This window comes from Parambassis ranga, chromosome 7 (assembly GCF_900634625.1).
Source record: "Parambassis ranga chromosome 7, fParRan2.1, whole genome shotgun sequence".
In the NCBI taxonomy this organism is placed as follows: domain Eukaryota; kingdom Metazoa; phylum Chordata; class Actinopteri; family Ambassidae; genus Parambassis; species Parambassis ranga.
In genome coordinates this window covers 5,491,843-5,517,609 of record NC_041028.1, presented here as the reverse complement: position 1 = coordinate 5,517,609, position 25,767 = coordinate 5,491,843, and the positions used below count along the sequence as shown (strand labels likewise).

At 42.7% G+C, this 25,767-nt stretch overlaps 1 protein-coding gene across 1 annotated transcript in view; it reads left to right on the top strand.

The window, feature by feature from the left end:
• The window catches only part of magi3a (membrane associated guanylate kinase, WW and PDZ domain containing 3a), a 98,687-nt gene extending 74,458 nt beyond the window's left edge, over positions 1–24,229 (top strand). Inside the window, exons 4-21 of the mRNA XM_028408914.1 lie at positions 1,923–2,129; positions 3,473–3,635; positions 4,367–4,446; positions 5,075–5,132; positions 7,097–7,203; positions 10,136–10,333; positions 11,868–12,503; positions 14,202–14,233; positions 14,765–15,011; positions 15,379–15,473; positions 16,079–16,271; positions 17,296–17,511; positions 18,465–18,650; positions 18,727–18,820; positions 19,860–19,932; positions 20,312–20,449; positions 20,658–20,796; positions 21,936–24,229. Of these exons, the coding sequence (XP_028264715.1) occupies positions 1,923–2,129; positions 3,473–3,635; positions 4,367–4,446; positions 5,075–5,132; positions 7,097–7,203; positions 10,136–10,333; positions 11,868–12,503; positions 14,202–14,233; positions 14,765–15,011; positions 15,379–15,473; positions 16,079–16,271; positions 17,296–17,511; positions 18,465–18,650; positions 18,727–18,820; positions 19,860–19,932; positions 20,312–20,449; positions 20,658–20,796; positions 21,936–22,888 (3,815 nt within the window). The 3' untranslated portion in view covers positions 22,889–24,229. The remainder of the gene's footprint in view (positions 1–1,922; positions 2,130–3,472; positions 3,636–4,366; positions 4,447–5,074; positions 5,133–7,096; positions 7,204–10,135; positions 10,334–11,867; positions 12,504–14,201; positions 14,234–14,764; positions 15,012–15,378; positions 15,474–16,078; positions 16,272–17,295; positions 17,512–18,464; positions 18,651–18,726; positions 18,821–19,859; positions 19,933–20,311; positions 20,450–20,657; positions 20,797–21,935) is intronic.
• Positions 24,230–25,767: the final 1,538 nt, after the last annotated feature.

The window sequence follows — 25,767 nt, the reverse complement described above, 5'->3', positions numbered from 1 at the left end:
CTAAATCAATTATGATGTATTGTTTAACATGTCTCAAATAAATTGCGCTTTTACTTGGTGTGTTGACTGTTTTGTATAGCACATCATAATTATAGTTGCATTCAGCTATGAAATCTTGACATGTTGTCATGATTATTTCCGCTCTGCTGTTAGTGTAATTTGAATATGAGGAACAGCCGTCTTTGTCTCAAATTACCTTAAATGTGGCAAACTCTTTCTGCTTTTTTCTTCGGCAGGAAAGTTCCCCTTCTCATGTTTCACTCAGTAGACTCCTTTGTCATGGTGTCGTCCACTCCCTCATGTGCCATTTAAGTGTTACAATACAATGTTCAGCTACTCAGACACAGCTCAGTCTTAACCACGCCGCACTCCCAAGCTGTGGTTTCCCAGAGACCGACAAAACAACCAGTGAATCAATATTTGTACCATATTTTCCCAGCCATTCTCTCACCTCTTGTTCTTTTAAGTTTTCCATTTTCTTATCTCCTGAGAGGAGGTGGTGAGTGGTAAAGTGGGTCACCCTCTTCTTTTACTATACTCTATAGTTGGGAGAAAAAAAGGCACAGACTCGCTCTGTGGGTTAAGATTGTTTGCTGCCTGAGGCAGCAACATGACAGCAAAGGCAAGCTGATGGACTTAAAGGGGCAATCAAGAGCCTGAGAACCTGCCTTGGTATAAACCTTGTGGTCACAGCTCTCTGTGGGGGAAGCAGTAAATATGACAAGTTGAGGATTTTGGATAGTACTGAACCTACTGCAGTAATGAATCAAACTGAGTGTTTAGATGGACAAATCCACCATGATGTCACCCATAGGATTTTCAACTGTTCATATAAATGTCCCTATGTATTATTATTTACTGTGCCATGAACAGAATTAGCTGAGAGAATAATAAGAGCTCTGCAAATAGCCCTTTTGTTGAAAAAAAAATCACTTTTTGTCAATAATTCAAATTAGGACTTAGAGCATCGATGGTGATTGCTTTTGCTACAAATTTGATTAACCATCTTAGTTAGGGATGCACCGCTCTGATATTGACTAAATGGCTAGCTAGGGTATCAGTAATGAGGGTGATCCATGGGGCGATCCATTCGCTTTAATGTTATGTTTGCAGAATGTGCTATAAGCAGTAGACTTGACTCACAACAAACATACGTAACAACAACATGGAGCAGGCCAAGTTTTGTGGCTACTTGCAATAACTGCAAGGAGAGGAAATAGTATGTTTGGATCACCAGAATTTAGCTGCTGTCAGAAGTAATAATATGCATAAAAAATGTGTTTTTAAACACAGTATAAAAGAGATTATGAATAAAAAAATAAAATCAGGTCTCACAGTTGGCTTTTTCACAGATGAGAAACCTTTATAACTTCCTGCTAGATGGTCCTGATCCAGCATATGGCACTGTGAGTCAGTGTGTAGTGACAGTAATATCAGCATCCAGTTGGAAGCAGCTAAGACTGAATTTATCTCAGCATGAAGATTGTTCCGAAATCAAAGAGTTATAACAGCAAAACCTTGTTTTGTTCCAAGCAATGCAGCGCTGCCAGATATGATTTGCAGCTAACAGTCAGGCTCCCTTAAGAAATGTAAACATCCTTTACAGCTCAGGTGATTCGGTGTCTTCTTAACATCATGTCAACAGTGGTTTTGTGTAAATAGATGTCTCTTCTCATTCAGTGGTGTGCTGCAAAGCCAATAAGAGACCTGCAATTCTGTCATACTGTGTTTAACATGGGTGTCTGTGTGGCGTCCATGCAGTAAACACACAATAAAAGAGCATGACGACTTCTGTGTGTACCTGAGGTCAAGAGTATAATATGCTGTAGGTAAAGTTAGGGTCATGTTTGGTTAAGGAAGCTTCCACATATTAAACCAAATAATAAAGTACGTTGTTTTTGCCTCCCTCTTTTTTCTGCTAGGTAATTATTATGGAACCCCTAAACCCCCTGCAGAGCCCAGTCCGGTGCAGCCAGACCTGGTGGACCAGGTTTTGTTTGATGAGGAGTTCGACACGGAGGTGCAGCGAAAACGCACCACCTCAGTCAGTAAGATGGATAGGAAGGACAGTGCTGCACCAGAAGAGGAAGAGGAAGAGGAGAAGCCCCCTATGGTCAACGGTCTGACTGGTGAGAGACACACCGACAGTTGGTTGTATTAGAACTGTGCTGCTTTCGTACAAATTTAAACACCCAGCACTTTCTTTTTTGTCTGATGTACTGACTTTTCCAGCAGTTTGTTATATAGTTTCAGAATGCAAAACAGGAGGCCATTTTTTTATCCCTCCTTGTTATTCTTCTCTCCACACAAATATTCTCAGGATTAGCTGTTCTGCATGCAAGGTCAGCTCTAAATCACAAACCCTGCAAAGTCAAGAGATGGCCAAAGCCTGTCAAAGATCGATAGAAGCAATCCTTAAAGGCAGATAGATAGATAGATAGATAGACGCTGTCCTCGTTTGATCCTCACATGGCTCACGGCACAAACAGCTAATGGTGAATGTGCCTCATCTTAAAAATAGTTACACACTCTCAAATTGCTGTGTCCTTATAAAACACTAAAGGCGTTTAAGGGAGTTTATTTTATCATCAGTGTGGGCATTTTGGGGGATTGCGGCAAGAATGTTCATCTAAAGGGGTAGCTGACAAAGTTAATAATGGTCACTGTTTTTCTTTTGTGTCCAGTCCAGTTTTTATTTCTCTGCAAAAGCTGAAAGCTGCTGTGACCTCGAGCAAGTGTCTATAGTGTGCCAATTATTCAGTGTAGAAGTGTAGAAACCTCTCCACGGTGCCATCATTAGAAAAAAAGGCCCCAGTTTCATCACAAAAAAGGCTCTTGACTTCCCCCAGTCAACGGCTGTCACTTTGTATCCCTGCCATTGAGTTACCTCAGCCAAACAGAGCTAGCATTCAATGCCATGATGAAGCCTGGTCCTATACAGCCAGATGAAAACCTGCAGATAAGAGCTTCATCGGGTCTGACACGCACACACACACTCATATCAAGATTAGGCAAATACACACACATGCAGTTCGCAGTCACACAAGCAGCAGTGTGATAGTAATAGAGTTGTGATGTGGCACTCCCGGCTTGGCTAAAGCATTGGTCATCTCTGCCCTTGCCTGGGAGGCAGTTCCCAGTACATCGCTGCTGACATGCAAATCCTATGGCAATTGGTGTGCTTCCATCCTCTTTCTGTGTACTCTCTCTGTCTCTCTCTCTACCCCTTTCTCTCTTGTGGATGTAACCGTCCACCCAGTTTACAGAGGAAGAGCAGCTCAAGCAGCAGCAAAGCAGCAGCAGCAGCAGCCGCAACAGTAGGGAGAAATGCAAGGAGTCCAGAGGAGCTCCAATGGCACCACAATCTCACCTCCTGTCTCCTTCTCCTTCTATCATCTCCCATATCCCTACTCCCAACTCATTCCTATTTCTGTCTCCATGCCTGTTACCCTCTCTCCATGCCGGGCCCCAGAGCACAAGGACAAAGCAGAGTGGAGGAAGACGGTGCCCAGCTACAACCAGACCGCTGCGGCCATGGACATGCGTGTATGGAACACACAGGATGAAAGTCAGGAGCCTTTGCCTAAAAACTGGGAGATGGCCTACACAGAAACCGGCATGGTGTATTTCATAGAGTAAGTAGGCTCTCTGCTGCTACTTGCCTGCCTTTTTGAAGTCCTATGTTACTCATTCATTACATCAGCATTGTCCTAATCCCACTCCCACTTTCTCCTCTCCATCTCTTTGGAAGCCAAATTTGTTTCTGGCAGTGTTTCACATTCCTTTGTGCTGTATCAAGCCAGGTGCTAGACACAGAAGCTCTCTGTATGCTCAGCAGTGGCAGTTGTGTTCTTCTCAATTAAGTGTTTTTCCCCTTTTATTCCCCCTGTGTTTGATGTCAGGTTTTTTTGGCTGGTGCTAGAAGCAGCAGGCCCACATTGTTTACCTGGACCGTTAGTGTGGCAAGTAGTCAATGCTGAGCCGCTGAGAGAGCCAGGTTCTGCTGCTTGCTGCTGAATCAATAGCTCATTCTGCCAGAGAGAGAAACAACAGGCTAAATGGAGCTCACCACCCTCTGACCTGCTCTCAGTTCTGTTCTTATGATCTCTGCAATACGTTTCCTCCATCGTCACTCTCTCTGTTTAACTTTGTTAAATGTTTGCTAATATTTTAATATATATATATAATATATATTTTAATATTTTAGCTTAAATAAGCTGTTTGGAGTCACTTCACCTCCAGGGTGAAATGACTCTCAAGAGTTCCTGCTGCTAATTGCTGATCTGTCACTGCATCTTAAAGTGCTAGTAAAATAATTTCTGCTCCGCCTAAAGCCCAGTCTCTTTTTTTGGTTGTTGTTTTTCAGCCACAACAGCAAGACCACCACCTGGCTGGACCCCCGCCTTGCCAAGAAAGCCAAACCTCCAGAGAAATGCGAGGAAGGAGGTGAGACAATATCAGCAGATAGCTCTGCTCTCTACCCACACTTTTCCTCCGTCCCCCTGCTGCATTGGAACTGTGTGTGCATGAGCTGCATCCCTGCCTCTCTGAAGGGGGCGCATGACTCACAGACGGGGATTGAACAGCTGAACGGTCCCGGTCACAAGTCATGCCGGTGACACAGCACAAACCTCCAGTCTCCAGTCTGCCCCTGCTCCTCCTAATGGCATTGTGGACACACGCAGAGAGCTCATCAGTGCAGCATCTCTCAAAAGGCAATTTTCTATCGCCCCTCTTGCGTAAAGATCTCCTCTGCGCCGCATGTGTTTGTCAGCAGAAACTGGAGATGTTGCGCACACACTCCACTGGAAAGAAAATGCTGTTATTTTCCAGGGAGGCTGTGTAACAGCTCATAGCATTTTCTCTGTGTTTTACCCTTATTTGTCCATAGTGTGTACTAAACACAGTAGTAACAAATAAAGGCTGGCCTCCTGTTCTGTGGGTATAGCAAAGCATGCTGTGAAGCTGCCAGTCCAAGCACCACACCTCATTGCATGCGTCCAATTGTCCATGTAGTGTCTCAGCGGTATCATAAGTGATTTGAGTCTCTTTCCCCTGCCTGTTCTCCCTGCAGAGTTGCCCTACGGCTGGGAGAAGATTGAGGATCCACAGTACGGCACCTACTACGTAGAGTGAGTAAACCTTTCTCTGTGCCCAGACATACCCAGTTATGAATTGTGATGATTTGGCTCTGACACACTAAGCTGAAAGTAAGTCTGTGTTGAGCCATCAATGAGCGGCAGTGTCCCTGGTGTTCTACCACTAATAGGACACCTGTAGGTGACCTTTTGCTTGTTGAATCAGAAAATCATGGCTGTCAGATATGAAAACCAAGCAACCTGTCTGGTGGTGAGCCAGATTGGTGAGGAAGTTCTTTCCTTTTGCTTTTGGTATCTGTTTTTGAATGGGTCCCGATCAATACTTTAATGTAGCAATCACAATTCATTTCTATTCTGTGTGCAAAAGAGAAAAGCTACATCCAGCTTTTAGAAAGAGTCAGAGTTGTAAATAAACTTTTAACATATCACTGAATTAAGGTATAGAAGTATGAAATGTGGTGCTGCTGATTACCAGGGGTTCTGTGGACCATGCGATAGTGGTATACAGTATCATACTATTGTCCAAACGGTAGTTTCCCACAGCCCATACAAAGCAATTATGTGGGTACAAACAACCGCAGAGGGTTACATCTTTGTGTGTACAAAGACAAAATGAACACAACAGACACTGTATGTTTAGGGATCCCTGAGAGGGAAACAGGATGGGATTCCATTTTGATCAAGAGTGTAAACAAGAGCACAATGTTTCATTTTAGTCCCATTACTGCGGACAAAGAAGAGAGAGACCTGCAGGCAGGGGGGAAATCAACGCGCCTGTTTATGCAAGAGGGTCATTGAGAGGCTGCCTCCCCCCTGTCTCTGTCTTTTTTGTCTGGACATTTTTGTTGTGAATGAGGAACCGAATGCGACAACGTGACACAAAGTCTCATTATTTCCCACAAAACATGAGGTGTGGCAGCGGAGGAGTGAGAAAGTGAGACGGAGGAAATGAAAGCGTGGAAATGAAAGAAAGGGGAATGTTTATCTCTTCAGACTTAATGGGGAGGGTAACTCTGTGCATGAGTCATACGCAGTGAGAGCACTCTTTATTGAACACACACACACACACACACACACACACACATATGCCATCAGTGTCTCAGCATGTTGCTGATTCACTGTGCAGCATCAGTGCATTTTGTCTTCCCAAGGTGCTGTCATGGCCGGGATTTACAGTTTTTAAAGCTCATTATGCAGATGAACTACCTCTCTCCATTACCATTCTAACCATAGAGGGACATTTCTCCGGGTAGCAGGAAGTGTTTGAGCGCACAGGTGCGACTGTGAATACTTAATTGTTTTCGGAAAGAGTTTGGGTTTAAATGCCCAAAGTTTAGAAGCTGATCCAGGGTCAGCAAGGCTGTTTAGAAATGTTTGAAAAAGGAAGGACGTGTAATATGAATAAGGGCATGATGTCATTGACATCGCTCCACAGTTTTGTGGAATCTTTTGATCCTGGGATTATCATGCAGTAAGCAGATGTTTATCCAATCGCGACAATGTGACTCTCTGTTCAAATCTCTCTGAAATCTGGCTCAACATAATACAGTGCAGTTATCAGAATATATTTTTCATTTGCTGTGGAGAAACCTTAAAAGTATTTTTAAGGACTTCTGCATTATGTTGTGAAATCTATTTTAAGCACATTTTTACAATAGATTATTTACATTTTGTATAAGATAGGTTTGGGTTTGTGGTTTATGTACTGCATCACAACTTGCTGCCCAGTGTGGGTTGCGTCGCACAGAGCAGTCGTAGTCAAATCACAGGTTTGCATGGCAGGCAAAAAAAACACTAGCAGCAGTGTGGACAGGCTCTGTTCAGTGAGACGGGGGAGAATACTGAAGCAGAAACTATATGGCAGATCAGTGAGTAAAATTGTGAGGAACATAAATACAAATGTATAATAAACATTATTCAGGCTTTGTAAACCTTCCTTATCTAATGTGTACTGTGTGTGTAGAACATACAGTGATGATGTTATCTCTCTTGTGCAGCCACATCAACCAGAAGACCCAGTTCGAGAATCCAGTGCTGGAAGCGAAGAGAAAGTTGAGTGTGGATACGCCCGTCGCAGTAACGCCAGCAGCAGCCACACCCTCAGGTAAGTTATAGCCAGGACATGTTGTTGTTGTGTTGCTTATTTTTTAAACAAGTGACAATGGCGGTAAAAAAATGCATCCAGCTCAGAAAAGAAGTAAAAATTTGAAGAAATGCACATATACGCCTCGAGTGTCTTTTCACCTTCAACACTTCTTGGGACTGATTTACGAGGAATACTTCCCTTACAAAATAGGAAGAGGTGCTGCTTGCCAGCAGGCAAGGCAAGCTACTACTTGGAACCCCAGGGCAGCCGGGCGCCCAAAGGCCAACAAACTTTAAACTACATTAACAGCATTGTAACACATTTTCCTGACTTGATTTTGTTGGTGTCAGATTATTTCTAACATAATAACATTAATTTTTGCTTATTGCCCTAACAGTCCCTAGAGACACACTAGGCAGTCATGTGTAGATAAATTAATAATGTGTACATCAGGCTGAGCTTTAATGCTAACATGCTTATAGATGCATTGTCTGCATTGCCACTTTGTTGATGTTATTGCACACAATCAAAGTAATGAGTCCATGACAGGCAGTCAATGTGTGGTTAACTTGACACTTAGTGTTTATGTTTACTTATGAGATGCAGTGCAGATGACAGCTTTATTAAAAAACACAGGCTCTGGCTTTATAGTTCTTTAGCTTTTTGTTTGATGCATTAGATGTGTTATCCAAATATCGGCACTTTTCTTTTATTTTTTCATCATCTCCTTCACGCTGAGATGTCTGTCTGGAAGATGTTGAGTTGACAGGCTACTGATAAACAGCCCATAGTCTCTGAAGCAATGATATTCAATTTGAATAATGGAATAGCGCTTCACTGGGTGGCAGAATTCATTTTGACAAGTTGATATGAAATAGGGAGGGCTCTGAGGTCTCTTTGAAAATGCTTTTGCTCCAGTCATTCACCACAGTTGAAAGATCTCTTTAGAACAGAGGAAGAAGGGAGACGGAGAAGGAGAAAGAGGTGACCGCAGTTGAAAGTGACTTATGATCACAAATTGCTTTTCTACTGGGTCATCTGTTCATCATTTACCACCTGTGGTGAATGCTGCCGCTTGACTGGTCTAATCGCCCTCCCCTCAGTAAGTGTCGAAGGCTGAGAGGCAGAAGCCCCATGTTGGTGTAAAGTGTGTGAGAATTATTACACTCCTCTTCGTGTGCACACTCAAAGCATGACCACATTTGTATTCAAACTAGCCGCTGCATGTCAGACGCCCCTCAGATAGAACTGTCTGCCTCACACACACACACAGCTGAGCCTCACTGCAGCCTGTGGATCATATTGCCTGTGTGTACCACCGCCTCCAGCTTCCACTGCCTCCCTTGGTGCCCACCTCCACCCCAACTCCTCCTTGTTAATGAGAATTAATGGCTAGCGGTCTTGTGTGAGTGTGTGGACGTGCGTGAGGTAGCTTCTAAATGCTGTTTTGACAAGGCTGGCTGGCCTGACCTCCCAGACAATGCCGCAGAGCACAGGAGCAAAGCGCCTCACTGTGTTCAGCCATAATTACACTGCTGACAATCCTGTCAGACATTTCATATAATCACTTCACCCCTGAGAAAACAGACTGTCCCTTTGTGGCCCACAGCTTAATCAAGACCATGTAAACATGGCTTTAGTGTGTACCCCCAACCCCCCCACCCCCTTTGCTCATCCCTACTTCACTCTCTCCCTCTCTACTTTTCTTGTCAACATTGCTTTCATGGTGATCATGTAAGTGTTGACAGTTTCCGGACCTGTCAAACAACGTACTCATTACACACACTCATACCTTACCTTACTTACGTTTTTGCATCCGCATGCACATTAATTTGCATTTTTCCTCACAGCTCCAGTGCAGGAATGTCATGTTAATCACACACACAGCGCCCCCCCCCCCAGAACGGTCATGTGCCAATTGCATTGCAATTATGCAAATCACAATCCCATGACACATGAGAGTGGTGTAGGAGGCAGGGGAAATGAGGAAGGGGGGACTTCTATCTGTGCTCTCCCTAATGAGATTGATGTCCCACCATCTATCAGGGTGGGAACTGGCAGAGAAGAAGCCCAGTGTGCAGTGATACACACATAACTCACAATCTCTTAGGCACACACCATGGAGAAGGGCGAGCAGGGATTTAGTTAGAATTTCCCCTTTTTCTGTCAAGGCTAACTCTATTTCTCTCTGTCTCTTTCCGTCTCATCACTCTTATCTTGCTCACTTTCACACACACACACACACACACACACACACACACACACACACGCACGCACACACACTGTCTAATATAATTCCTTTCCTGTCTTCTATAAAGTCACCCCCATTTACCCACCCTGCAGGCACCACAAAAGGAAATTTGCTATGAAAAGTTTACCTGGAAAATGTCAGCTGTGTTTCAACATAGATTTATCGCTGCACTGGAAAAGGAATTGCTCGTTAGGTTTTGAGACATAGACATTCTATGCAACAACTGAGCAGCAGATTCACATGTTTTATGTGTGTGGTGTGTGTGTGTATGTGTGATTTGTTTGAGTTTGCACTTTAACTGCAAGTTCTTAGAGTGTTCGTGTAATTACTAGCAGTGAATGATGTGCTGTCAGACACGTTGTTGCAGTGTGAATGTCGTTATGATGGAGACAGATGGCAGCTTATGAGAAAGCTTTTCAGTTTTCTGCTTATTTCTGGCTCATTTTCACTTATATGCACACATACCTCTGCTAAACAATAAAGATATTCATCTATAGGAATAATGCCACTGTGATTTTTAATATATTAAGGGTAATTGACAAGGGCCCCTATATAGAAGGAGTCTCTCCTCTCCTATTCACTTACTATACTCTTTCTCATAGTCCCATGGTCCTTATGACTTATCAGTCACCTCTTGATGAGTCTCACTGTTTATTATTAAATTGAATTCAGTGATTTTTCTTCTCTTCTCTACAACAGAGGAGCCTGCGAGGGGAGTGTGGGGCTTCACACGAGATCCGTCTCAGCTTCAGGGCTCCATCCTGCAGACAGCACTCAGAAAAAGCCTCCAGGGTTTTGGGTTCACCATTATTGGAGGAGACCGACCTGACGAGTTCCTCCAGGTCAAAAACGTTCTTCCAGATGGCCCTGCTGCCCACGACAACAAGATCGCCTCAGGTGACTTTTCTCACAGACATAATATTTACAAATGTGGGTCTGGATCTGGTTTAGGTGTTAAAGGGCAACCTACTGTAAATGATCATATAAGGAGGGGAAAGGTCAAAACATAATCTACTGTTTACATAATGACATGATATATCAATTATTATCTCTCTCTACACAGTTCAGTTTTATGTACCCTGACTACACACAAACTGAAAAATCCCACTTCACTCTGAATGTCACATTGCCTGATCAAAGACAAATAGAGTATTTATAGGCAGCATTCACCTCTAAAAATAGCACGTGTTGGGTTTATGGCTGACAGTCAGATTTTATATGCACCATATATTAGAGATTTAATTAGCCTGCATGCTGGTTGCCTTTTTATGACTGAAGAGTGGACAAAGCTGCTTATCTGAAGAATGCACCGTAGTCTGCAGCACAGACATGTCCGCTGTGTGCAGCTCTGCCTCTGCACCAGCAGCAGCCTGTTGTCAGTGTTGCAGTATATTTTCTGCTATTAAATATGTACGTACTGTTTCTTAATCCCAAGCATGGAGATAATGTGTAGTAATTTAAAAATAGTGTTTCTGTGAACTACTTCAAAAATTTTTACATTACAGTAATATTGATTGCCACTCTAGTGCTGCAGTTGAGAATCAACACGAAAGTGGAACAGCAAGAAGAGTAATTATTTTCAATGTTTCATTTCCCTTGATAAGGAGGGTAATTGACTGTACCCAAAGATGAATGTAATTAATTTCATCAGGTTTTAATAGCAAGCAGTAGACTGTAGCAACTTCATGTAGCTTTCTTTTGTATTTCTGATATTTCCGTAGGCTTCAGCAGCTTCAACTTTAACTGTTTTAAATATTATATATTAGACAAGTTATAAGACCAGGCTTCATCATAAAGCTTGTTTTCAACAGTGAAACCTTAACTGTGTTTGCTATGGGAGAGAGTATTGATTGTGTAGGTGGGTTGGATCCTCCCTTGGGCTTTTAGCCAGCTAGCCAGTCAGCAATTCAGCTGCTCATCCAGGCCTGTGTCTCTCTCTGCCCGGGCAGAAGTGATGAGCGTCTACCCCTTTAGAGGGAGATGAAAGGAGGAGAAAGAAGCCCAGCCTGTCAGTGATCTCGCTCCTCATAAACATCTTTAAACTTTAAAGGAGGTGAAAACAGATTGTGTCCCTAGACTGTAAATAAATATGGACAAACATTCCCTAATGTCACACTTAGGTTTTTGTAGAGCAGCTTTAAGGCTCTGGCCGTTGCCATGTTGGCAGCGCTGGAGGCTGTCTAACTAAACAGGCAATCAAGTGGAGTGTGTTTGGACCTGCAATGGATGGGAAGTCTTATTATAATTGACAAATAAGTTATAAAAAATTAAATAAATCACCCTCAATACAATTTTAACAAAGCTGTACAGATGTTTGGCACACACAGTTCTTACCTAAAGTGCCATGACATTAGTGGATCTTTTACTATAGCATATTAATTCTTAGAAACCTTAAAGGCAAATGTGTAAAAGGTCTTTGTTCTTCTTCTAGGTGATGTGATCGTGGACATCAATGGGGCCTGTGTGCTAGGGAAGACTCACGCTGACGTTGTGCAGATGTTCCAGTCTATCCCAGTCAACCAGTATGTGGACATGGTCCTGTGCCGGGGCTACCCTCTTCCTGAGGACTCCAACAGCAGTGAGGAGGCATCCGGTGGCCTTTCCACCTCTAAGGACACTTCTCCCTCCCCCTCCACCTCCACACCACAGGATTCCCATTACACCACAGATGGAGGAACCCTCTCCAGGCAGACTGCTTCAGTACCACCTATGACCAATGGAGGACGCCACCACCACCACACTCATCCTCACCAACACCACCTCCACCACCATATTCCTCACACCCTTAACCAAGAAGGCCCTGACCCCACTCTGTTACAGCCAGAGCTGGTGAGCGTGCCCCTGGTGAAGGGCCCTGGGGGTTTCGGCTTTGCCATTGCAGACTGCCCTCTGGGACAAAAGGTAAAGATGATCCTGGACGCCCAGTGGTGCCGTGGCTTGTTAAAGGGCGACGTTATAAAGGAGATCAACAGGCAGAATGTCCAAACACTGAGCCACTCCCAGGTGGTGGACATCCTTAAAGATCTGCCTGTGGGCAGTGAGGTCACCGTGCTGGTGCTCAGAGGAGGTGAGTAGGCAGAAATGAGAGTGCTCCAAATAAACTAATCCTTAGAAGTATGTCACAGGTGGTGAGGTTATAGTACTGACATCTCTGGTAAATCGCTGCTGTCTGTATTAATCCACTCGGGTTACTGTTCAGACAGCAAGCAGGTGTTGCTGCCCTGAGATAGTCTGGCAGCTTCTGAAATCATTGTAATCCCCACATTGTGTTGAGTCGCCTGTGGTCTATTCGCTCTTGACATTTTTTTTCTCCAAACATTTGAAATGAAGATATATATATATATATGACCCCTGATAATATATATATATTATCAGGAAATGATACTTGTGACAGCCTTTGACAAAAATGTTTAAATTTATAAATCACAGGATGGACTGTTCAGATGCTATTGCTCGGACATAGACTCTCCCAAATGTTAAATAAAGCAATTTCACGCTCTGGTCCCCTCTGCACCATCCACCATGCACCTTCCCAAAGAGGGAGGAAGTCATGCTTAGTCACATGGTGAGCTGTGCTGGGAAGGTGCAAAGAGATGGCAGTTTTGGTGATTCACTGGCTGCCTGGAGGGAGAAAGAGAAGAGAAAAGGCAGGGCCTGGTGGATAATCATTGCCCTTTTTCTTACTCCACGCTTTCACAGATTTGAAGGGCTTGTTCCTTTTTTTACTGCAGTGCAGTAGCCTAGATTCAAGAGATCAGCGTTGCACCCACATATCAGATGTACTCAGCTGGGTTCTGCTCTGAGCTCCAGGGCCCTGTCGTGTGTGTGTGTGTGCCAGCCAGATATGCAGTTGTTAATAGCACATGTGCATATGAAGTGTGTGTGTGTCGGTTTAAAGCAGGCAGGAGATCACAGCTTTCCTAAAAAGAGCAGTGCTTCAGGGCTTCCCTCAGGTCACACGTAGACTGGGATTAGGTTAGGTTTTACTCCCAGCCAGCGGCTACAACTCCCTTCTGATGACGGCAGCAGAGAAAAATCAAACAGGAAATTATTTGGCCTTGCTCCCTGTTCTGGATTTAAATCTGGAAATGAGAAAAGTGCCCCATCCCTATGGGATATGTACTGCACTATGTGATATGATATGATCAGGGATAGGCAGAAACTGCCAGTACATTTCTCATATTTAACATTTGAAACTCAAGGTTTTTTTTCTCTCCCTAATCCTCCACCAGTGAATGTGTCTTTGAAACATTCCATTTATTTAATTCATTTGTTGACATTTAAAAGCTGAGTGTGAGAGTATTTGCAGAGTTCTAATAAAGCTGCAAACAGCTGGCAGGTTTAACCCACAGAAGTGCATGTTTTCCCATGGCTTAAGGTCATATCTGTCTCCCATGGTGTACTTACATGTAAACTGTGTTTGCTACTGGAGCCTAGTGCCCCCTACTGGATGAATTACACTTTAATCTTTAAGCGGTCAGAGTCAAATGTAGAATGGGCTGCAGAAAACAAACCACACACATGAGGTTTGAATGATTAGTTTGTGTCTTAAAGCATTGTCCCCTCTTACATTTACACTCTTTGACTTCAACAGCACAGCAACATCACCATTCATCTTGGATAGTTACTCTGATGGTGAAAATAAGGCTTGTGTTTAGAGAGATTAAATCCACCTTCCTGGGTGGCAGCTACATGTTTTAAAGCAGATATTGTGGTTTTCTTCATGATCAGACTTTAACCTGCACTTCTTCCTTTCTCCTCACAGGTCAGACGTCTCCTGTGAAATCACTCAAACCTGTAAGTGTAGAACCATACTGTGTGGTGAAGCAAAATAATGTACAGATGTTACAATATTGTGGTTGAATTATTAAACAAAAAAAGGTTTTGTTACTCCAACAAGCACCATTTTGTGTGTGTGTGCTGTTATTCTAGCTGCATTATTCAGGGAGCCCACATTAGCTAGGCTGTTATTTCTGGAGCTGCATGTGGGTAAATATGCTGGCTGCTGGCAAACAGCAACTTAACATCCCCCTGTGTATGGGTGTTTAAGATGATATGCCGTGTTCAACAGCTTGTTCCTGTGCTGCTCCTCCATGCTGCACTCTTAAAATAGAGAAGAGCTGAGGCAGCAACAGGCTTACTCATACTGCACAGAATGATTCTGTGTGAATGCACTAAATTTGAAAATTAAGACTATTGCAGTAGTTTAGACGCAGCTATATATTTTTCTGTAGCTTTCTTCCTTCTTATTGGGTGTAAAATCAGAGTATATCATACTTTTTTTCTGATGGGGAATAAATAATGTGATGCCTTGTTTCTGTGTTGCAGTGCACAGCTCCCATGTCCCATGCCGCGTCCCAGCCGACCCCTCACCAGGCACCTCAGCTGCCCCACCCAACCCCGCAGCCGCCCATACAGCAGCAGCATGAGATGATCGACAGCACAGATACCCTCAGTCAACCAGAGCCGCCCCCAAATCCAGTCCCGTTCTCTCCTAACACCCTCCGCTCATCTTCACCCAAACCGGATGCAACTGACCTCTACCTCAAGTCCAAGGCTATTTTAGACAGCAAACGTAAGTGTGCACAAGGTTTTCACAAAGTTTCATCTAATGTGCGTATACCTATAGATGCCTGTCACAAGTCGCCTGTCACATCTGAGGCGATGTCTTAAAAATCTTTCTTTCATATCAAATTTATTAATTTATTATTAAACATCACATCTCACATGATTTAACTAGTTTTTACATAGACTGAACAATCAGTATAGATTTTATTTGTTTCAGCTATGTATTTCCTAATACTAACTAATAATGGAAAGCTGATTATCAATAAAGCAATGCTGCTTTTTTAGGCATTAAAATTCATTATTGTTTTCACATCCCTGAGGCCAATTAATTTGTTCTGTGGCAGATATTGACCAGCTTTCGTTCCTCCCTGCAGCTCCTAACACCAAGGACCTGGATGTGTTTATCAAAAGGAACCAGGAGTCAGGCTTTGGCTTTAGAGTCCTCGGAGGCGAGGGACCAGATCAGCCGGTGAGTAGCAGCCGTCCCTGACTACAGTAATCTCGAACCCTCTGGTACAACAGAGCAGCAGTTAATTTTTTTTTTTACATCCGAATTAACATTCATTACAGTCAAGCCCTTGACTAATGAGTTCACACACAACGCAGATTAAGCCTCTCTATATCAGGTGGTATTTTGTTGGAGTTTTAAATCTGGTGTCTGTGATGACATTGCTGTACCAGCAATGATTCGAGAGCGTGGAGATGGAGAAGGCTTTGATGACTGAAATAAAATACTCTGGTAGATGTTGATAGACACTTTGGCTGACATTTTTAAAGAATATATGCACAATAAAGGCATTGTGAGATGGTAGTAGATGCGTATAAGTGTTTGGAAATCTTGTGAGAATTCAGTTGCCTCACAAGGTCCAAGCTTTATTTAGCTCAGCTCGTGGCCTGAGCCATGCTGTTCCCTTGTATTTCTGTGACCCATCAGAGGCGAGTTCATAGGTTCTATACATGTCAGCACTGTTGGTGTAATTACTCTTACCCTCAGTCAAAAGACAAATGTACCACAACAAAAAAGGACAGTGTCTGCATGCCCTGTGCTTTTAGCTGTTTCTCTTACTTCCACAGGTTTACATCGGTGCCATCGTGCCCCTCGGTGCAGCAGAGAAGGACGGGCGTTTGCGTGCAGGGGATGAGCTGCTCTGTATAGATGGCGTGCCAGTGAAGGGCAAATCCCACAAACAAGTGCTGGAACTGATGACCAACGCTGCCCGTAATGGCCAAGTCATGCTTACTGTCCGCAGAAAACTAGCACACGCAGGTGGGTCTGCCTTTAAATAATCCACTCGCTGTTTTTTTTCTCCGAGGGCTTTAAAGCGTTAAAGGTTTCCTGCTTACTCCTTTGGTTTAGATCAGTATGCTGCAGGAGAACCTCTGAGCAGAAGCTTTGATCTGGGATTTCTTCAGTAATCCTTTAAATTTGTTCTGGGTGACTTCCTCGATGAAAGAATCAGAATAAATGAAGATGAACAAAAATTGACTCTTACTGCAGGATGCTTTTCGGAGCAGGCATTTCCCTGGAAAGAAATATAAAGTTTTTGAAAAGCATTTACTTTGATCACTGTAAAGTGAATCAAACTCAACATAGAAAAAACAAAAAAAGGGAAAAGATTGTTTGTTTATCTGTCAAGGCTGATTGGAGGATGGCAGAGATTAGATCAGCTGGTGGAGCTGATTTACATCTCAAAGGATGAACAAAAAAGAATATGCTGAGTTTTATTTTCTAACAGCACAAACCCCTGCTGCATTCATGCTGGTTTTTTACCCCCACAAATAGCCACTCCATGAATAGTACAAGCACTTTTTGAAATGACTTTAGATTTGATGTATTGCAACAACAGCTTTGATCACGTTGCAGAAATTAAGCATCAATCATGTAAGGCTTTATGCTTTCAAAGCAAGGGTTTAGAAAGAGATTCCCTGATGCGGGCTCACAACGCAGGGACGCAGAAGAACAAACATACACTGAAAAGAGATAGAGGTAGATCTGCTTGTCGTATGAATAACAAATCCGGAAAGGCTTTTATCTCGAGTGTAGAGCTGACGGTCTTTTATTTAATGTGTGCAATCAGTGCAGCAAACAGGCTGTCTTTCACAAAGCCACTATTTTGGGGAATATTTACAGAAGGATTGGGAACATTTTGACAGACTGTTTGACGTCTCCTTACAATAAACATATGTGTTTTACTGTTAGTGAAAGTGACAAATTCTTTCTCAAATATTATTTAAATATTCCCAAATGTATTTATACAGTTTTTTAATAAATGTACACTGTCATTTGTCAGATGTTTGTGGAGAGGAGGAGAACAGCCAGCAGCCCCAGCAGGTAGCATCCGCTCTGGTCAACAGCTCTCCTAAGATGCCCCGAGTAGAGGCGGCAAACATCGGCCAGCCCGCTCAGTTCTCACGACCAGAGAGTTTTGATGTGACTCTGCAGCGCAAAGACAACGAGGGCTTTGGGTTTGTCATCCTCACATCAAAGAATAAGCCACCACCCGGAGGTAAGAAATAATAATGATATGAAATAATAATAATAATAAAAGAAAAACCATGTCTTACACTTACATACACTCTCTGAAAATTTTATGTAAATAAATGGTAACTATCTGTCATCAAAGGAGGTAACAAAGTGCATCCATTTACAATGTATGGAACTGGCTGTCTGTAGAGACATCCCAGTTTAAAATTACAACCCTCATGATCCATTACCGGGAAAATACTGTAGCTCCCTGTCAGAGACAGGAGGAGGAGCTAATGTTACACTGACTGAAGGCATCACATCTGCAACCACTTCTTGTCACAGAGATTTGCCATTTGCCACTTTAAATCATTCAAATAGCACTATGAGATTATCTAAGTCTTTGTGGACTGCAGCATATTTGTTTATATTGACATAACTCTCGAGAAGGAAACATGAAATGCTTGTAGCTTAAATGCACTTTGTGTGTAATGGATGGAGGACAAAGGACAGAACATTGTGTTGCTCAGTGGAGGCAGTGACAGCTCTGAAACAACCAGAGCTGACAAAGGGCAAGCAGACATGTTTGCCTGTTTGTTGTTTGTGATCAAGCCCTGGAGAGCAGAGGAAGAATAAAGAGATGTTTTATCCTCTTTGGTGGACCCTGTGGACTTTCCATTGTTACCTGTTTGACATTCATAGCTCTTCCTATCCTCTCTGGTATGATTATTTTTGCTGTTTTATGGTCTATTTTTATCTTTTACAGAAACATCTCCACAGAAAAAAACAATTCCTAAGACAGTAAATGCTGGTAGTCTTATTTAATGGACCAAATCACCATTTTGTTACCTCCTTTAGCCATATAGTGACTTAACAGACATCTATTAGCAGCTTCTCACAGCTGCCAGATTATTTTTGTTGTTTTTTGTAAGATGTGACATAACACTGAATCTGTGCATAACACGTTGTCATGTCGTTTGTTCTCCTCTGTTTCAGTTATACCTCACAAAATTGGTCGTATTATTGAGGGCAGCCCTACAGACCGTATAGGTCAGATGAAAGTGGGGGATCGCATCTCTGCTGTCAATGGCCGGTCTATCATGGAGCTGTCGCACAACGATATCGTTCAACTCATCAAAGATGCTGGCAATTCTGTCACCCTCACTGTTGTGCCTGAAGATGGTAGGTCTGGCTCCGAGCTGATATCCAGAGGGGATGGCTGTTGATGAATGTTGATGCAATGTTGTGTTTCCTCCAGACTCAGCTCCTTTGTCTGGAACTAATTCAGCCAAGCAGAGCCCCTCGGCGCAACACAGAGCTGTAGGCCAGCAGCCTCCCAGCTATTCAGACAGGTACATGAGTGTGCACACGTACCATCACAACTGCTCACACAAGCTTGCCAGAATCCTCCACAAATGCACTGCAGACAGTGTAATCAGGTTGTGCCACTTGGACCATGAATTAGCTTCAATCCTCTCAAAGTGCTTAAGGTTTTGTGCTGCAATGTGGCCCATTACCATCTCTTGTGGCCCACATAGTCCTTGTTATCCAAAAAGACAGAAAATCCCCCCACGGTCACTCTGTGGCTGGTGAAGCAAAGAGAAAGACAGAGATTAATAGAAAGTCTTGGTTTCTCTTTGATCTTTCTTGTTAAATGAGATTACCTGTGTCAGCCTTTTTATTAAATCCAGTAGCAGCAGTTCGCCACCATCATTTTTTGTCCGCTCTGTTTCACTGCCCGGGAGCGTCCCTTCCTGTTCTCCTCATTTAAACCGACCGTCCGTTCCTCCACGGCACACTTCTTCCACTGCGTTTAATCACCAATACATGCTTTGGGTCAGCCTGGGCTTAGATATGAGCTGAGGCTGTCGGCTTGGTGGCATGGAGTGTGTAAACTCTTCTCAGTGCCAGAGCTGCGAAGAATTCCTCGACTCTTTAGAGAGTGTGTCAGCACAGCTAAGTTCCCACAAAGGCATTGTAATGAGCTCTGAGAAGCATTAAAGTATGGCCCTGTTATCTGTCACTGAAATGTAAAAGCAGCATGGCTCTTTGAAGGATTTAAGTTACTCTGTGTGTGTTGTAGTCAAATGTAACCAACAGAAAGAGGCTCATGCTGCTTTAAAGAAGGCGTGTCGGTGCGTGGATCACACTGGACACAGCCGAGGGGGAAGAGAAGGAGACTCCACTTCCATTCTTCCTCTTTCTGTATAAACAATATCCAAACAAGTATTTTCTCCACATTTTTTATAGCATATGCACAAAGCATCTTTACAAGCCTTTTGCATACCTCGTATTTATATAACATAAAACATTCTCTACATTTTTATACAACCTCATAACATACTGTTTGAAAATTCATTGTATTAAGCACAGTGTGTCACGTTCTGCTAGGAATGGTGACTTCGAGATGAGAAACTCTCTGCCTCGGGAGACTGGAACTCTCATCACATCTGGGCCAAAGCAGGTGAGACAACAGTTAAACTGACCCTCAATCCTCCAGAATCCTCTGAGAGCTTCTCACTTCTTAACTACAGGCTTAACAAAATTTGAAATAAACAAGTATACTCAATATGAATTTTTAAGTGTGCAAAGATTTAACCAGACTTGATCCACATGTTACACATATTTAACTCTTTGCTACTTCTTGCAATGTCTTGTGTCTCAACAGACTCAACTAAAACATGTAGACATTGGCATTTTTCTGTATGTCACGCATAATGCATTCAAGGATTATCAACCTTCTTAGATCAGCCATGTTGGAAACTTTTTTGTTTATTTGCCTGGGGATGATGCATTAAGCTCCTTAGTCTTAAGAGCTCATGTTCTTGTCTGTGAACAAATAGGGCTGCTTTGTGGTGGAGCTGGAACGTAGCCAGCGGGGCTTCGGCTTCAGTCTGAGAGGAGGGAAAGAGTATAACATGGGTCTGTTTATCCTGCGACTGGCCGAGGACGGGCCTGCTCTGAAAGATGGCAGGATACATGTGAGTTTTGTTAATAATTGTACTTCTACTACAAAATAAAAATTCATAGGTTACAGCTTCCTGCAAAGTGGTGGGATTTTAGGAATTAGCAGTGACGTGATGTAAGCAACACTAAACTAAGCAACTGCATGCAACTGTCTCTGTGGGCACCCACCACCTTTGACTACTTCATGGTTTTGAACTGTAATCCTGTATTTCTGCATCTCAGGTTGGAGATCAGATTGTGGAGATCAATGGCGAGGCCACACAGGGCATCACACACACTCGGGCAATCGAGCTGATCCAAGCTGGAGGCAGCAAAGTTCACCTGCTTCTCCGACCTGGTCAGGGTTTGGTGCCGGATCACAGTGAGTCGCTGCTGAGAACTGCATGCACATTGTTGCTGCTGCATACAAATCTAAGCTATAGCATATTAACCATGCATATAAAGAAGCTTTTGTATGGATATGCTTGACAGCAAAGTGCTGAGTTTCTTTACTCTCATGCATGTGTTGCCAGCTTCTCTCTCTTGATCTTACTCTTTTCTCATTCTTCTGATCTACCTCCTGTGCTATTGCTTTCTGTTTTCTGCACGGCTGTCTATTTCTACCTATTTATCTCTTCCTCCTATAGGTCTGAACTCTTCTTCCACCCTGTGCTTCTACATGAAACCAGAGCATCACTAAAGGCCTCACTGCTTTTCTTGGTCTGTCCCTAATAACCTTGGTAAACCTTGTACACCTCATACTTTTACTTTTGACTTCTCCTTTCAAAGTGATTCATCTTCCCAGATTTATGTGTCGTTCTCTATCCCTTAATTCACCCCTGTGAATAATCTGAAATAGATCAGTTGTTTGCATTTTCAGTAGACCCTCTTCTGGAGGGCTGAACTAAAGCAGTGAGTCCTAGAAGAACAAACAGACCTGCAGGAGCACTGGGAGCACTTCAGAGCCCCATGAGTTATTTTATAAGGGTATTATAAGACCTAGGATGCCACTGAACACACACTTCATCCTTAGTGTGAATGAAGACAGAAAAAAGTCCTTAACCAGATATTGATCAGTGTGTGACAAGTGGTAGAAGGATGTGTGTGCTTTCACTGGCATCAACCTTTCAATCCAGAGACCAAATTAGACTGAATTTCTATGAGTTGTTGCTCCTAGAAATCCAAAAACTCATTTCAGCACCCACTAAGTCCATCACTCTTTTTTTTTTCCTCTCTGTTTTTTTTCCGCTGCATATATCTGCTCTCAACCACAGCTGTGCCGTTGTTATCAGCTCAGGGGAAAATTGAAACGTCAGTGCAGGCTGAACTCGAGCACCTTTTCATTGATGGCTATGTTGTCAGCTGATACATATCTCAAACAAATATTAGGGCAATATTACAGAAGGTTATTACAGGAAGAAAACATCTTTCTTTATAAGTATATGCTTCTGTTGCATGACTGTGCTAGGAATATTTTTGCCGTTTTTTTTCTTCTCACTCTCGGCTGCTTGTTCTTGTCAGGTTCAAAGGACAAAGTAACCATTCCAACCTCAAGCTTTCCCAGACTCTCTGTGTCTGATGGGCAGTCATCTCCAGCTTCTCCATCCTCCCTCTCTACCTCTGAACTGTCCCCATCTTCACCCAAATCATCCACTCCTGATGAATTCTCTGGAGGAGATGGCAGGGTGTCTGGGTCCCCCGGTGCCGGGCAGGAGCATGGTAAGCAGGCCAACAGATCAAGAGGACAGCAGCTCTCTCACCCCAACCACAAGCGCACAACCAGCCCTAGCACCCAGACCAGTAAACCGAGCCGGAGTGACTCAAAGCCTGGTAGTCCCAGAAGAGCTACTGAAGGCCCGACGGATCGCGCTGAGCGTTCCCAGAGCCCAAGAAAAACAGAGCGAGGCCACAGCGGGTCCCTCGAAGACATGAGCAAGGAGAGGAAAGCCCAAGGGCAGAGAGACCACCACTCCTCCAGTCCCAGAAAGGGCTCCAAGAGGGCAGAGCAGGACACTGCTCTGGAAGAGCCTCAGAGCCCCAGGCGTCCAGCTGGCCAACAGCCCAGCATTGCTTCCAGAGAAGAGAAGAACCGGAGGTACAAGGAGGAGGATGCACCTTACTGGCAGGAGAAGGAAAGTGCAGAGAGAAGCTGGGGTACCAGCGAACGCCACAAAAAGAACAAAAGGGCTGAGCATGACGCACAAAAATCCCACTCCCAGATGCACAGGGAGAGGGAGGTGTCGGATGCTGACAGCGGCACTTTTGGCCGAAGGAGCGGAAGAGAGAGAGGAGACAAGGATTACAGAGAAGATGTAAACAAAAAGGACCCCAGGGGTTCAAGCAGTAGCATCCAGGACCCCGGCTGCAACGGGACAGCCACCAGCAAGAAGGCTCCCATCACCCCCGGTCCGTGGAAAGTTCCCAGTTCTGCCAAGATCCAGTCCCACGTGGACTCAACTTACGCAGATATTTAAAATCCTGCACATGTGAAGAGAAAGCTGAGCCTCTGAGAGACGAATGTTCACAACAGAAGGATTTTTTAAAGACATTTCTGACATAGCAGATCACTGTGTAACCAGCAACATAGCTTCTCATCACCTCTGGTTATTTTTTTCTCACCCAGTTTGCCTCGATCAGTTTGCATCAAGCTGCTGATGTCTGATCTGACATGCATGCTTGTACCCTACATGAGTATTTGAACTGTAGGATGGTGTGTGTGTGTGTGTGTGCTCAGGTGTGTGCTCGGGTGTGTGTGTGAGTGTACAATAGATGGGTTCTGAGTGAAATTTGTGGAAGTGACATTGAAGTCCATTTTGTGCCAATCAGAGACTCCGGTTATAAAGAAGCTGCTCCTAATTGCACTGTGAGACTGTGGGTTAACTGGATGAAGTGCTCTCTCTACCTGCCCACCTCAATGAAGGATCCTGCTTTTTTGTCACGTCGAAGGTTTATATTCATGCAAACACACAGATTATCTTCCAGGTGAGATTGACTCACTGTTTCGGTCAGGATTGGATGTAGTAGAAAGTGAGACTGATGACTTTGTCTTTAGGAAAACAGTGTCTTTAGGAAAACAGTGTCTTCTTCTAAGTCATTTATGTCGGGGCTTTTTTTTTCTAGGGGGAATTGCATGTGTGTGTGTAACTGGCATTCATACACACAAGACTTCAGTTTCTCAGAGGGTGGACCCGGGAGCTTTATATGCATCAATCAGCAGACCAGATACTTGTGGTTATAGTTCTGATGTTTGTTACATGTGTGTTAATAACAAAGAATAATGTAATTTATTGAAATTATATGTACACGAAAACAGTTAGTACACATATCCATGCTGAGTCATTTCACTTCTCATGTGGACCTACTGATAGAAATAGAACGTGTAGATAAGCATCACTATCTAAAATAACACTAATATAAAGCTGCACATTCTATTTGAGGGGCTGCAGACAGTCACATAAGTTGACTGTTTGCAGCTCCGTATTTTAGGTCCTTTGGCTATGTGTGTATTATACAAGCTGAATGGTAGGCCTATGTATTTTAGATATTGCTGTAGAAACAACTATACATAATCTAAATAAACATATATTATTTAACAAAGTGAATACACATATATATCAACACAAACCTGCCTGTAAGAAGTGAGAACTCTGCCTTCAACTTTAAAAGCTACAGTGCGGAACGCGGAATAATTACACAAACAATGTTGACACTGAGCAGGTCAGCTTCTATCAATTTTTGAGTTATTTATTATAGTTGCATATTAAAAAAAAAGAACAACAGTAGCTGGTTTGCTTATAGGAGAGTTGTAAAAAAAACATAAATAGGATGGATGAATATTTTTGTATTTCTTAAGGTGTGCCTGTGATTCTCCAGAACTCATAGTGTTATGTAGCAATTTGCATCTTTCTTTGAATTTCAGATTAATAAAAACATGCAGACATCAGATTTAAAACTCTGGTATTATGAGAAATTCACAGATTGGCTCAGCCAGCTCTACGTGAACTAGTTTGATGAGGTCTTGAATGTAAAATACACTCAATTATATAAAACTTTCGCACTGTAGCTTTAAAAAAAAAAATATTGTATTTTTTGTCATCAGCAATGTAGGCACAACATTTTTCTCATTCAAACCCCCCATTTTTTAATTTACTACATGACAAATAATGTAACTAGTATAGTATGAATAATTTGGTTTTAGTTGTTATTCATTATGTCACGTCACTTTGGTGTCACAAGCCCAAACCAGACCTCCAGAATATTCAGCAAATTTTCACAGCATGCTACTCTTTGGTGGTTGCACATAGCACCTGTGCAATGTGAAAATGGCTGCTGATGTGGGAGTCTGATTTGAAGTTACACTGTAAATTCTATCAGATTTAATCAAACTGGGATTTAAGTCCTATGTGGAAAATAATATTGGGATCTGTTCCTCTGACGACAAAAATGTAGCTATTTCAATGTCTCCACTGTGGAGTACAGCGACATCTAGTGGTTCACACACTGTCTCTGCTTGCACCTGACCTTCCTCAGACTGCCTGCATCCCTTAGGTCTGTGAGACCACTTTAATAATTTATTGTCCATTTTCTTGTTGATGAGATGGGCTGCTGTATTATTTACTGTTCATGCCATTACCATGTATGATACTGTGGCCTTGCATCGCTCCGACATCTTAAAAGAAAAAAATATTTTAGTTTTGACATCATAGTAGTTGTAAATGTTTATAAAATTGTACAGCACCTGTATAAATACTTGCCTTCATTCAGAAAAAAAAATAATCCTCTGTAAATCGTTTCATTATTTTTTTAAGGGAACCAAGAGGAAATGATATATAAAAAAAATGGGTGAAAAATAAAATAATCTGGTCATGGCATTCTGTTCATGCACTGATAAATAAAGGTTTACTGATTAAACATGACTCAAGTACCGCATCTTTTGTGTGCATTTAGAAAAATACTAATATATATCCCATATTAATAATGTACATTTGTAAACTGATTCTTTTCTGCCTATTTCAACTCTTGTGTTTACATGTGCACTTGTATCCTTGGTATGATTTGATTTTTCGGAGTATACAGTTGCACATGTAAACAATGTTTGGATATGCTGCTTGAAGTACTCACACAGAAACCAAGAAACTGGCGCATGTAAACATCTCATCCGGGGTTCTAATCATTCTCTGCTGGTAAGATCCAGAGCACAACTACCTGAATACAGTTGAAAATTGAGATACACATTACTCAACAAATCTGTTGTATTTGTTTTAATAGAGATCATTCTCTTTCAATCCATTATAAAATAGCAATTTAAAAACTTTTTTTTTAAATTCAGATATTTACATATAAACAAGTGGCT